The following is a 14,592-nucleotide window of genomic DNA, read 5'->3' on the forward strand; positions in this document are numbered from 1 at the left end:
CACAGGACAGAACCTTTATTGCTGAACACAAAACGCCCGCCAGGGAGCCCTGCCTGGCAGTCTCTCTCTCCCTGGGCAGGAGGCCTGCGGAAGGACCGGGGAGGGGGGCGGGGGGCAGGGCGAGGGGGGCCCGCATTGCACGGCCGCTGCCACACCCACAGCGGGGACGGGCCTGGGGGCGAGCCCTGCCGGGCACCCCTCGGGGCTAGGCTGAGGACCCAGGGGTGGGCGGGTGGGTGGAGCCCAGCCCGGGGGAGGCGAGACCTGGGCGCTGATCACACAGGACTGAGAGCCACGCGGGCAGAGCGGCGGCCCTGCAGCCCCCAGGCGGTGCTCTGTGGCGAGCGGTCCCCCCTCGGGGGCGGGGGCGGGCAGAGCCTCCTTCCTCTCCAGGGATGAAGGGCTGAGGTAGGCGTGGGCCGGCTCCCCGGGCCCTCACAGACGGGGTTTGATGTGCAGCGATTTCCCTGTTCGGAGAGGAGCAAAGGTCAGGCACCAGGAGCCCCTCAGCCAGGAGGAGTGCCCCGCTCCCCGAAGCTTCTGGGTCAGGGACCGCCAGCAATGGGGAGAGGGCTTTGACACCATCGTCCTCTCGTCCACCACCCACTGTCCTCCCTGGGGTCCGGAGTCTAGCAGGGTGCAGGCCTGGCCTGTGGGGCTGAGAGCTCCCCTGGGTGGGGGAGCAGAGGCCTGCCAGGTGGGGCAGCCCCTGGGGAGTGGGTGGGTCACGGCGGGAGCCACAGAAGTCTGGAGGCTGAGCTATAAACACCAGGTGCAGGCGGCCTGCACGCAGACACAGCATAGGCTCGCACCTGGACGAGTCTGAGGCTGCCAGACGGAGCCCGACGTGAAAAGCCAGGGTGGGTGCGAGCAGTTGCTGGGTGCGGGGCGGGGTGAGGCCCCTGTGCAGGGTGGCATGCCCGGGTGGGAGGGGCTTCCCCCAGCAGAGCACTCTCCTGCCCTGTGTGGCCCACGCTCACCGGGCGCCAATGCCCCTCCCCCGCTGTGAACACGTGAGGCCAGCAGCCCCGCTGACCACAGACGCCTCCGCGTGGCTGCCCAGCGGCACGGCACTGTCCACGTACCCCCTGACAGCCCGCCTCTCCTCCTGGGACCCCATTTCAGGGCCGAGGACCCCAGTCGCCGGCTCAGCCAAGCCAGTGCCTAGAGGTCAGCCCAGCCAGCCAGGGCCCCTGGCCTGCAGACTCCACCAGCCTCTGCCCGAGGGCCTCGGCCCCTCTCTGCCTGTCCTTCCAGCCCCCGGGAGGTCGGCAAGGCCTGAGCAGGGAAAGAGGCTGATGGGGGCCCCCAGGCCAGTGGGGATCTGCAGCCTCTCACCCACCCTGCCTGCTTCCTCTGATTCTGGGGCTGGTTGCAGGGTTCCTTATCTTACTTAAAAAAAAAAAAAAAAAAAAAAAAAAAAAAAAGCATTTTCAAAGGTGGCTGCCTCGGGCTGTCTGCTCCGTGCTCCCATGCCCCAGTGTGTCCTCCCGATGGAAGGAGCTGGTGACCAGCCAGGCCGGGTGGGCAGGTGGAGGGCCTGGCCGCAGCTTGGGGGCTGTAGCAGGCATGTGAGTGAGCTCAGCAGAGCTGTTAGAAACGGCTGCAGCGAGCGTCTTCCATTAACGCTACAACCGTGAAATATGACAATAAAATGATAGCCGTATGGTCGCAAATTTGCAGCCCGCCGAGCTGCGTGGGGTTTATCGTCACTCAAACGCGCAGAGAGCTGTAAAATGTTTACAGAAAGGGTCGTTTGCAGCCATAAAATCCTCTTTTCTCTCCTAAACAAGGCTGAGTGGAGCCATTTACCAAGCCCCAAATGTTCATGGGGGAGAGGGAACATCTGTTCTCTCCAGGAGCGTGCAGTGATCTTCCAGAACAAATTAACAGAAATGGGTGCTTTCTAATTAAATCAGCCCTCGGCTGGGGCGGTCTGTGCAGGCGGCGCTGCTGTCCTCGCACCTCGCTGGCCCTGCCCCTGTGGGCCTCCGCAGGTGCACACCTGCCAAGCCAGGGATAGGGCACGGCAGCGCCCAGCCCACGCCAGCTCTCCGGAACCATCCAGGCCCCACCTAGAGGTTCTGACCCAGTGGGTCTGAGGCGGGAACTGCAAGAGTGCAGGCTGGGCTCCGGCGGGCGGGCTGCCTACCTGAGTCCTTGGTGGGGCTGCTCCTGTGGGTCAGGGCCCTGGGCTGGCCTCCCGGGCTTGGCGGGGACTGCAGGGAGATGAAGGAGGGCAGCTTGCAGAGGCTGCCGGAGCCCGTCCCCGCCGAGGCAGCCTCCTCCGGCAGAGACGGCTCCTCCTGGTCCAGGGGCAGGGAGGCGGAGGGGGAGGAGGGGGAGGGGCGCGAGGGGGAGGACGGGGGCGAGGAGGAGGAGCGGGAGGAGACAGAGGAGGAAGAGGCTGAGGCTGCAGCTAAAAGCCGTGGGGAGGGTGGGGAGGAGGCCGAGCCGGCTGCCGCGGGGGTGGGGCAGCTGGACGTCTGCCTGGTGGGTCGCTGGGCGGCCAAGGACTTCCTGCGGGAAAGGAAGGGGAGCAGAGGCGTGAGGCTGGGCGGCCGTGGGGCAGGCGGGCGTCGGGGGGCCTGCCGGCCACCTGTATCCTGCCTGTCCCGGCGGCAAGGCTCCCGGCACCGCCCTGCCCCGGCAGCCATCAGGCATCGCTGTGCAGGTTCAAGGCTGGCCCTCGGCCCATGGACAGGCTGGCGGCGCTACAGGGCCTGCAGCCACGCCACGGTGACCCTGTCGTCACCTTCTGCAGCCTTCCTCATCCACACGGGCTCCCATACTCACAGGGCGGTGAGCACACCAGAGGCCCCAGCCGTGAGCATCACCTGGGACCCTCCCCCCTCCTGGGGAGTTGTGGGGGGCAGCTGAGAAGCCCCCACCTTCCTCCCCAGAGTGGGGGCTGGGCAGCCATGCACGGCTCAGTCTGGGCCAGGGATGCCCTTGGCTCCGCCCAGCCTGGGGACCAGGGGGTGGGGCACCTCGAGGTCACTTGATCGACTCTGGCCTGAGGTTTCTTTTGGGGTCTGAAGCCCACAGAGCTGGGCGGTGGCGGGGCGGGGGGCTCCTTCCTGACCACCCCCGACCCCACGCTTACACATGCAGCGCCCACCGTCCCCGTCACCTGGGCCCGTGGCTGGTGGAAGCCCTGCTCCTGGGGGGCGTGGTGTTGGGCTCCGGGGCCGGGGCTGTGGCTGCCCGCCGGCCGAGGTGCCTCTGGTTGCGGTGGAGCAGCTGGCACTGGGCACCCCGGGGGCAGACGCCCCTGCGGGAGAAGTCAGGACACAGCAGCGTGTGCTTCTTCTTGCACTGTGGGGAGAAGGGGCGCGGCTGGGCAAGCCAGTGGAGGCCTCTGCGCCACTGGGGCGGCCCTGCCTGCTCCGCCAGGTGGGGCCTGGGCCAAAGGCTTCCTGTTGGGGGACTGAGGCCCTCGAGCCAGAGTGGCCCCCCAGCCCACACCCCACCCATCAAGAAGATGCCCGTGAGCAGCCCAAGGGCCGAGGGCACCACCCTGGTTGTAGCAGCGCCACCCAGCCCAGCCCTGGGCCTGCACTGAGGGCCGGGCCTGGCTTGGGGGTCCTGCCAGGCTGAGGTGGGGATTCCCAGGGAGCTAACTCCTCCTCCTGACCACAGCCCACCCATCCTGGAAGAGAAGCAGGGTCGGGGGCGCTAGGCCTGGGGGCCCAGGGTGGAGGCGGGCCACACACCTGATCCCCCACACCTGTCACGGTGCTAATTACACCCTGTGGGGGCGGCCTACGAGCAGCTCGGGGCAACAGGCAGCCTCAGCTCTGCCTGCCAGGCCCAAGGCCTGCCTTTCCTCGGCCCTCCTGCCCCCGGGACTGGGGCTGCAGGGCCCAACTCCAACTCTGCAGCTGGGCTGTGTGCCCACTTCTTGCCTGGCTCTTCTAGGGAAGGGGGTCCTGTTCTTCCCCACCCCCAACAGCTGACTTAGGGGGCACGACCCAGCAGGAGAGAGCCAGGTATAGCAGGCCTCATGTTGGGCCAGGTGACAGGCGATATGCTGGAGACAGACCCGGATGGGAACCACTGCAAGCAAAGTCCCTGTCAAACCCACCGAGAGGGGAGTTTAAAACCAGCCCTGGTGCCTGAGCAGCTCGAGGGTGCCCACCGGCACAGCCACTGGAAATATACGGCAACAGCCTCGAGAGCACTTCCTCCTGGGGCCGTAACCTCTCCCAGGGCACGTGCCCCGAGAGTCCCGGATCTTAGCTCTGCTCCCAGCACCCAGGACAAAGCCGGCCGAGGACCCCACGGGGCGTGTACCCATCCTGTGAGCAGGATCTGGGCACTGACCCCATTCTTTTCCGCACACCTGGCTCCCGGCTGCCCCCAAGGGACTAGAAGCCCCTCACACTGGAGCCTGGGGGCTGGTGCAAAGACAGGCAGGCAACAGCCCCTGAGCACCCCTGCACCGCCACAGCAGCCGTCACTGCGCTGGGCACACCGAGCTGTGCCCCTGAACAGAAGGCAGGCTCAGGCCAATGCCTGCTCTCCCTCCCTCCCTCCCACAGGGCTCTCTGCCCTGGGCCTGGCCAGGGACACGACCCTGAACCCAGTGGCCCCGCCCTCACTAGTGCACATATAAGGGACACATGGAGACGCTGGCGCCACGCAGGGCTGCCCCTCGGGGTCTCCTGGGGAATAAGGGGGGTCGGGGCAGGTAGAGGGGACAGGAAGGACCTTTGGGTGGAGAGGGCGCAGCACCGGGCTGCACACGGAGAGATGGCTAGAGGGCACTGGACCTGCACTGTCCCGCCGTGACCACAAGCCCCGCGGCTGCTCTGAGCCTGGACGGTGCGACAGGTGCAACGCACAGGGGGTGCCAGATAAAAGGCGGCACAGAGGTTTCCTCCCTGGTCGCACGCTGACGTTTGCGATCTGCTGGGTCAAATAAACCCATGTCACCTGTTTCTGTTTCACCTTCCTAAGGTGGCTACTAGGAAATGTGAAATCCCACATGGGGTTCACATACAGCTGACCTTCCTACTAGAGACGGCTGGTCTGACCTAGCTGTCCTCCCAAGAACAACCGAAACCTAGGCTTGAGAATAAAGAACTTTCTTAAATCGTCCGAGAGCTATCGAGAAAGTGAAATGATGGAGGAAAATCTATGCAGAGACGTGGTGGACACAGGGCTAGTCTCAGGTCTCAAAGGCCCGACATCCCCCTTAGACCAAGGTCACTGAGGAAGGGGCAAAACCAACCAACCACACAAAACTCCCCGCGGAGCCGGAAATTAAGAAAGTCACTATTAAATAATTCATTGGTCAAACAAGGAACAATGGGAATTAGGTAATATTTAGAACCAAATGATGACACCAAAACAACCCATCAAAATTTGTGGAATGCAGCTGAAGCACCACTTGGAGAGAAGTCCGCAGCCTTACAGGCTTATGTTATTAGCAAAGAGGATATACCTCAAAAGTTAGAAGGGGGGCTTCCCTGGTGGCGCAGTGGTTGAGAGTCCGCCTGCCGATGCAGGGGACACAGGTTCGTGCCCCGGGCCGGGAAGATCCCACATGCCGCGGAGCGGCTGGGCCCGTGAGCCACGGTTGCTGAGCCTGCGCGTCCGGAGCCTGTGCTCCGCAACGGGAGAGGCCACAGCAGTGAGAGGCCCGCGTACCGAAAAAAAATAATTAAAAAAAGAAATAAAAGGAATACGAACTGGAAAAGAGGAAGTAAAACTGTCACTGTTTGCAGATGACATGATACTATACATAGAGAACCCTAAAGATGCCATCAGAAAACTACTAGAGCTAATCAATGAATTTGGTAAAGTTGCAGGATATAAAATTAATGCACAGAAATCTTTTGCATTCCTATACACTAACAATGAAAGATCAGAAAGAGAAATTAAGGAAACAATCCCATTTGCCTACATATCAAAAAGAATAAAATACCTAGGAATAAACCTACCTAAGGATGTAAAAGACCTGTACTCAGAAAACTCTAAGGCACTGATGAAAGAAATCAAAGATGACACAAACAGACGGAGAGGTATACCATGTCCTTGGATTGGAAGAATCAATACTGTGAAAATGACTATACTACCTAAAGCAATCTACAAATTCAATGCCATCCTTATCAAATTACCAGTGGCGTTTTTACAGAACTAGAACAAAAAAATCTTAAAATCTGTATGGAGTCACAAAAGACCCCGAATAGCCAAAGCAGTCTTGAAGCAAAAAAATGGAGCTGGAGGAATCACCCTCTGACTTCAGACTATACTACAAAGCTACAGTAATCAAGACAACACAGTACTGGCACAGAAACAGAAATATAGATCAATGGAACAGCATAGGAAGCCCAGAGATAAACCCACGCACCTATGGTCAACTAATCTACAACAAAGGAGGCAAGGACATACAATGGAGAAAAAGACAGTCTCTTCAATAAGTGGTGCTGGGAAAACTGGACAGCTACATGTAAAAGAATGAAATTACAACACTCCCTAACACCATACATGAAAATAAACTCAAAATGGATTAGAGACCTAAATGTAAGATCTGACACTATAAAACTCTTAGAGGAAAACACAGGAAGAACACTCTTTGATATAAATCACAGCAAGATATTTTTTGATCCACCTCCTAGAGTAATGAAAATAAAAAGAAAAATAAACAAATGGGACCTAACGAAACTTAAAAGCTTTTGCAAAGCAAAGGAAACTACAAACAAGACAAAAAGATAATCCTCAGAATGGGAGAAAATATTTGCAAACGAATCAATAGACAAAGGATTAATCTCCAAAATACATAAACAGCTCATTCAGCTCAATATTAAAAAAACAAACAACGCAATCCAAAAATGGGCAGAAGACCTAAAAAGACATTTCTCCAAAGAAGACATACAGATGGTCAAGAAGAAAAGCTGCTCAACATCACTAATTATTAGAGAAATGCAAATCAAAACTGCAATGAGGTGTCACCTCACACCAGTCAGAATGGGCATCATCAGAAAATCTACAAACAACAAATGCTGGAGAGGGTGTGGGGAAAAGGGAACCCTCCTGCACTGTTGGTGGGAATGTAAATTGATACAGCCACTATGGAGAACAGTATGGAGGTTCCTTAAAAAACTAAAAATAGAACTACTATATGATCCAGCAATCCCACTACTGGGCACATACCCTGAGAAAACCATAAATCAAAGAGACACATGCACCCCAATGTTCACTGCAGCACTATTTACAATAGCCAGGTCATGGAAGCAACCTAAATGCCCATCGACAGACGAATGGATAAAGAAGATGTGGTACATATACACAATGGAATATTACTCAGCCATAAAAAGGAAAGAAATTGGGTCATTTGTAGAGATGTGTATGGATCTAGAGACTGTCATACAGAATAAGTCAGAAAGAGAAAAACAAAATATCGTATATTAATGCATATATGTGGAACCTAGAAAAATGGTACAGATGAACCAGTCTGCAGGGGAGAAACAGAGACACATATGTAGAGAACAAACGTATGGACACCAAGGCGGAGGGGGGGAAGTGGCGGGGGTGGTGGTGGTAGTGGTGGGATGAATTGGGAGATGGGGATTGACATGTAGACACTAATATGGATAAATCAGATAACTAATAAGAACCTGCTGTATAAAAAAATAAAATAAAATTCAAAAATTAGAAAAAAAAAAGAATTTTATTAAATGACATCAAAGGAGAGGCCTGTACAACTAGAGACGGTGTGCCTTGATCACGGGCAGAAGACTCAATGGAGAGACAGATACCAACTGTCCAAGGAAACCTGACTACAGAGGGGCCCACGACAGATCCACGGGGCAAAGGGGCTCTTCAGTGCAAGGTGTGCGGGAGAAACAACACTGGTCCCCTACACAGACACAAAATTACTTCCAGCTGGACTGGTGGGGAACGTCCTACATGGCAAAGATCCGACCACAGAATGCAGTGGGGAAGGAGTCTCATATAAGCACAAGAGGTGCAAACTGTAAAGAGAGATGAATAATAATATTTCCATTAAAATTAAGAGCTTTTGTTCCTCAAGTCCCATCACAAAGATGGGACTTCCCTGGTGGTCCCAACGCAGGAGGCCTGGGTTCGAACCCCAGTCAGAGAACTAGATCCCACATGCCGCAACTAAAGACCCCACATGCTGTAACTAAGACCCAGTGTAGCCAAATAAATAAATAAATAAAATAAAATATTAAAAAGAAAAAGATATATCACAAAGAAGTGAAAAAATAAATGACAAACTGAAATAAGATACTTGCCACTAATGTGAATGACAAAAGATTAATATTCAGAATTTTTTTTTTTTTTTTTTGCAGTACGCAAGCCTTTCACTGTTGTGGCCCCTCTCGTTGCAGAGCACAGGCTCCGGACGCGCAGGCTCAACGGCCATGGCTCACGGGCACAGCCGCTCTGCGGCATGTGGGATCCTCCCGGACCGGGGCACGAACCCGTGTCCCCTGCATCGGCAGGCGGACTCTCAACCACTGCACCACCAGGGAAGCCCCAGAATATTTTACATTGATATATATATATATATATTTAATTTTAAAAAATATTTATGTATTTATTTTTGGCTGCATTGTGTCCTCGTTGCTGCACCTGGGCTTTCTCTAGTTGCGGCGAGCAGGGGCTACTCTTCACTGCGGTGCGTGGGCTTCTCACTGCGGGGGCCTCTCTTGCTGTGGAGCATGGGCTCTAGGCGCACGGGCTTCTGTAGTTGTGGCACGCGGGCTCAGTAGTTGTGGCTTGCGGGCTTAGCTGCTCCATGGCATGTGGGATCTTCCCAGGCCAGGGCTCGAACCCGTGCCCCCTGCATTGGCAGGTGGATTCTTAAACACTGCATCACCAGGGAAGTCCCACAATGATATATTTTTATGTTCACATTTATATTTTATAAATTTCCCATGAGTCAGTAAGAGAAAACCGACACACTGGAAAAATTGTCTCCACATTCACTTAAAAACAAAACAACAAAACCCCAGGTATTTTTCAGAAGAGAAGGCACAAGGGGTTTAAACATTAGGGAAGATGTTCTGCTTCATTTAAATCAGAGAAAGGCAAATTTAAAAATGCAAGGTAGCTTTTAATCCTTAAAACGATCAAGAAGAAAACAGAGGGCGCCGTCACGAGGAACGTGTGGGCACGGCCTCTGGGAGTCGCCTGGAGGTTCCGACTACAGCAACCCACCGCACACTCCACGCCTGCGGCCCAGACTGTCCCCAAGACGCCAGCCTGCCCTCCCGAAGCTCTTCTGCAGGGGCGAGGCCGGGAGGACCACTGGGCCGCACACCTGCACTTGCCCCTCAGCCACCGTGGCTCCTGGGGGCCACTGTGTCCAGGGCGCGGCCCCGCTGGCTGTCTGCGCCAGGCCTGGTGGTGACGGTGGAGGAGCTGGCGTGGGGCTGCGGGTCCTCTCCTCCTTGGCCAGCAACACGCCGGACTCTTCCGTCTGGACTGTCCACAGCAGCCCCACATGCTGGTGCAGCCCAGAGGCCGCTGGCCCTCGCACTCTACCTGGGTCCCGCCCACTCATTTCCGCCCTCCCGTGGAGGCCAGGTCCTCCCTCAGGGGACAGCGACACCTCCACTGGGTGGCCCATCAACGTCCCCAGTGACTCACCAGCTTCCTTGCCACCCTCCCAAACCAAAGCTGCCCCCTCTTCCAGCTCGGAGACCCCCTCCCTCTCCACCTCTGCCCACCACTGGCGCCTCTGCAGGCCTCGAGTGCGTCTACGCTTGGCCACTGTCCGTGGAGGCCCTGCCTCAATCACTTCATCGTTCATTCCAAAACTGGCACCCGAATGCAATGTGATATCCCAGAACAGAGAACAGAAATTAGGGGAAAACCGGGTAAAATCCAAACAAAGCCTCGTTAAGTTGGTAGTAACGTACCAATGTCAATTTTTTAGTTTTGACAGACAGTTACAGTTATGTAAGATACCAGGGCCTTCCTGGTGACGCCGTGGTTAAGAATCCACCTGCCAATCCAGGGGACACGGGTTCGAGCCCTGGTCCAAGAAGATCCCACACGCCGCAGAGCAACTAAGCCCGTGCGCCACAACTACCGAGCCTGCGCTCTAGAGCCCGCGAGCCACAACTCCTGAGCCTGTGCGCCACAACTACTGAAGCCCACATGCCTAGAGCCCGTCCTCTGCAACGTAGAGAAGCCACCGCAGTGAAGCCACCGCAGTGAGAAGCCCACACACCACAACAAAGAGTAGCCCCCACTCGCCGCAACTAGAGAAAGCCCGCGCGCAGCAACGAAGACCCAGCGCAGCCAAAGATAAATAAATACATATTTAAAAATAATTAAATAAATAAATAAACGGCACTTACCAAAATGATATTAAAAAAAAAAAGATACTAGCAGTGCAGGAGCCTGGGTGAAGGGTGCGCGGGCCCTCCTTCTCCGTACTACCTGCAACTTTTCGGACAATCTACGCGATCACAAAGATGCTTATCACGCGATAAATGACGAGCACGCGGGACCCCGCGCAGAGAACAAGCTGCCACCGCCCAGGCAAGGTGCCCGCTGGGCTCCTTCTGAGGGCATCAGAGGCCACTGCAAGGCCAGGGCCCTGCAGCAACAGAAGCTGGTCCCAAGGGTGAGACCTGTTGTCTGAAAAGGACAATTAGATGGGTAAGCCTCGGGCGAGACGGCCCAGAGGAAAGGCGAGAAAATGCCAACTGAACACAGAGGGAAAAGGTTAAGAGCTCAAGATACAACAGAGAATGTTACACACACAAAGGCACACCAATACACCGAAAACCTCGATAAAACAGATCAATTTCCAGGGGGAAAATAAGTCAAAATTGGCAAAATAAAGCAATAGAAGGGAATTCCACTTCCTGGAAGACGTCCCTACCCCTCCACTAAGCACCACCAAACCCCTGAGAACCGTAGGAAGGACCATCAAAGGTGGAGAGGAGACAGGCCACGAGGGACCTGGGATCCAAGGAGGGACGCGGCGGTGGCTCCTGGGACTTCCTGCTGCCTCGTCATCCTGACCCGGAGCGCAAGAAGTTGGCAACTTGGAAGCGTCCGTGGGTGCAGAATAAGGGGTGGTCCCCTCGCACCCGGGCCAGCAAGGGCTGAGTGGGGAGCCTTGACCCTGGCGTCCCTCCCTGCCCTGCTAGGATGGTGCCGGAGGAGGCCGAGTGGGAAGCGAGTACTGCCATCCACCCAGGACCACCAGGGAGACCCCTCCTCACGGGTCAGCGAAGGCCGAGTCGGGGAACCAGGATTTCTACCTGCACACCCCCTGCCCACCTGCTGGAGTGGACTCGGGGGAAACCTGCTGAAACAGCAGGTTTAAATAAGATCCAAACTCTCGCAACAACCGAAACATCCAGGTTTCAATAGGCAATGACTGATCACACCAAGAGCAGCTGGCAGGGAACCACATTTCCGGAGGAATAACTGTAAAGTTGCATGTGGATTTCCAACTGCGCCGGGGGTGTTGGGTGTTGGTGCCCCTGATCGCCCCCCCGCCGTGCTGTTCAAGGGTCAACTGTATTATGGCGAGCTGCGTCTGACCAGCAGAATAACAGTCGCCACACGCTAGATTCTTCTCGTGTCACACTTTATTGGAGTACAGCTCGGTTATGGAAAGATGGAAGGAAGACCCCGCAGCCTTAACGGCAGCTGCCTATATAAGATTCGGGGTACCGTGCAAGTCTCTGACTGGTTCATATCGAAGGCATAGCTACACGTCGCCTTCGGACTGGTTACTGCTCCAAAACCTTGTTAGCATATCTCAACGCATGCGCACTGGCTACAGGATGGATGACTCAGCTTTTTCTATCCCGCTTTGCGGCAACGCTTTGCCGCGCCCCGCACTGTATAGTGCAGAGACTGAATCAGTAATCAAAAGCCTCCCCACAAGGAAAAGCCCAAGACCAGATGGTTTCAACAGGTGAACTCTGCTAAACATGTATAGAAGAATTCATACCTAGTCTTCTTAGATTCTTCCAAAAAACTGAAGAGACAAGAATACTTCCTAACGTACAACAGCCAAAACAGTCTACGAGGCTAGCCTTACCTTGATTCCAAGACCAGACAAAGATACTACGGGAAAAGGAAACTACAGATCAATATTACTCAGGAATACAGCTATAAATCCTCAACAAAATACTACAAAACGGAACTCGTGGCATGTGAGAAGGATTATACCTCGTGACCCCGTGGGATTCTGGGATTCCGTCTCAGGATGCAAAGACGGTTCAACATCCAAAAATCAATCAATGTAATTGTGACTGATCAATGTGATCAACGGTTATTGACCAGCTTAACAGAATGAAGGGAAAATCCCACGTGATCATCTCAATTGATACAAGAAAGATTTGACAGGACTCAACACCTTCTCACAATAAAAACACCAAATAAACTAGGACTGGAAGAGAATAAGCTCAACATAATAAAGGCCACGTATGACAAGCCCTCAGCTAACAACATACTCACCAGTGAAAGACTGAAAGCTATTCGATAAGATGAAGAACAAGACAAGGGTGTCCCCGTTCACTTTCATTCAACATAGTACTAGAAGCTCTAGCCAGAGCAACTCGCCCAAAAAAAGGAAGGAAGAAGGGAGGGAGGGAGGGAGGGAGGGAGGGAGAAAAGACTAAAAGGTATCCAAATCAAAAAGGATGAAAATTATCTCTGTTAGCAGATGACAGGATCTTGTATGTAGAAAACCCTAAAGAATCCACAAAAACAATGTTAAGAGTTAATAAGTGAATTCAGGGATTCCCTGGTGGCGCAGTGGTTGAGAGTCCGCCCGCCGATGCAGGGGACACGGGTTCGTGCCCCGGTCCGGGAGGATCCCACGTGCCGCGGAGCGGCTGGGCCCGTGAGCCGTGGCCGCTGAGCCTGCGCGTCCGGAGCCTGTGCTCCGCAACGGGAGAGGCCGCAGCAGTGAGAGGCCCGCGTACCAAAAAACAAAACAAAACCCTACTGAATCGTACACCTGTGCAAACACATGAACGGGGCGATGTATAAACCGTACCTCAATAAAGCTGGCTTTAAAAAGTGGCACGACAAATCAGAGAGGAAAGAACGGACAGCTTAGCACGTACCTGCGGGGAAAGGCTCTCTACGTGGAAGAAATGAAGTGAGGTCACACCTCACACCACAGGCTAGGTTACAGGGACACGGGAGCCTCCCTGACAGCCCAGGGCCTGCTCAAAGTGCTGTGAAGTGCTGCACTAATGTATGTATGTATGTATGTAGGTATTTACTTACTTACTTATTTATTTACTTATTTATGGCTGCACTGGGTCTTTGTTGCTCCGAGTGGGCTTTCTCTAGTTGCAGAGAGCGGGGGCTACCCTTCGTTGCAGTGCGCGGGCTTCTCATTGCAGTGGCTTCTCTTGTTGCGGAGCACGGGCTCTAGGCGCGCGGGCTTCAGTAGTTGTGGCACGGGGGCTCAGTAGTTGTGGCTCGCAGGCTCTAGAGCGCAGGCTCGGTAGTTGGGGCGCACGGGCCCAGCCGCTCCGCGGCACGTGGGATCTTCCCGGACCGGGGCACGAACCCGTGTCCCCAGCATCGGCAGGCAGACTCTCAACCACTGCGCCACCAGGGAAGCCCCCTGCACTAACGTCTTAATCTTCACCACGTTCCTACGTCGTAAGTACTACCGTTATCCCAATTTTACAGAAAGGAAACCGAGGCCCAGAGGGTGAACAACTTGTGCAGGGCCACGGCCGCCAGTGGACTTGGGTCTGAGCCCCAGCCGGAGGCTCGCCTCCACCCCGCCTCAGCCCGCCTCACCGCAGCTCGAAAAGGCAAACTGAAGAAGGCGCAGGAGGGGCGCGTGGCCTTGAGTGGGGGCAGATCCTGGAACCAGACCCACATGGAGAAAAATGGAAGGACGCTCCCAGAAAAACAGGAAGGATTTCAGCCTGAGAAAGGGTACCCGGGGCAAGTTATCAGGCGGTGACAAGGAGACGCTGTCTGTGACTGCAAAGACTGATAGGCCGGGACAAAGAGCCTCCGAAGGGCAAGAGGAAGCGGGGGACAGGGGCGGAGGGGCCTCTCCAGCAGGCAGAGCAGCCTCTCCAGCAGGCAGAGCGCCCCTGGAGGCCCGGACGCTGACACACGCAGGGGCAGGGCGAGAAGGAGGCCGAGGAGAGTACGTGAGGGCGGCACACGGGCCGGGACGCAGCCGGGCGGGGCTGTCGGTGCAGAGGTGGCCGCGGATGAAGACTGCACGTGAGCTGCAGCAGGAGGGGCTGGAGACACGCGACACCCCAGCTGCAGTGAGCACCCCGGCCACAAGCTGTGAACACAGGGAAGAGGAGCCAGGCTGCCGGGAGGGACGGCCGTTCCAGGGCGGGGTGCGCGTCCTGCAGCGCCAGAAGGCACCCTGGGGAGCACGTGAGCAACTGGACAGCGACAGTGAGGTCCCGGTGGGAGTCGCCGCGTCTGCACTGCTACCCACTGCCGGCGGGGGCAGGCAGGGGAGGGCCACTCTCCCTGTGAGGGCAGCGCTGGTGGCGGTGTCCCCCACGGCACGCGCATTAACAGCTGCTCCGCGGACCCGACAGCAAGGGACCAAGGCGACCCCGCCACCAGTGCCAGGAATGA

The 14,592-nt window shown here is 55.9% G+C and overlaps 1 protein-coding gene across 2 annotated transcripts in view; it reads right to left on the reverse strand.

Annotated features, from left to right (window-relative positions):
* ZC3H3 (zinc finger CCCH-type containing 3) overlaps window positions 1-14,592 on the reverse strand; it is a 73,403-nt gene continuing 58,811 nt past the window's right edge. For both annotated transcript variants that reach the window (XM_059043242.2, XM_059043245.2), the window contains exons 10-12: window positions 3,134-3,318; window positions 2,153-2,520; window positions 1-467 (exon numbers count right to left, since the gene is read on the reverse strand). In XM_059043242.2, the coding sequence (XP_058899225.1) occupies window positions 436-467; window positions 2,153-2,520; window positions 3,134-3,318 (585 nt within the window). In that variant the 3' untranslated portion in view covers window positions 1-435. The remainder of the gene's footprint in view (window positions 468-2,152; window positions 2,521-3,133; window positions 3,319-14,592) is intronic.

The sequence above is a fragment of the Kogia breviceps genome, chromosome 17 (assembly GCF_026419965.1).
Source record: "Kogia breviceps isolate mKogBre1 chromosome 17, mKogBre1 haplotype 1, whole genome shotgun sequence".
In the NCBI taxonomy this organism is placed as follows: Eukaryota; Metazoa; Chordata; class Mammalia; order Artiodactyla; family Physeteridae; genus Kogia; species Kogia breviceps.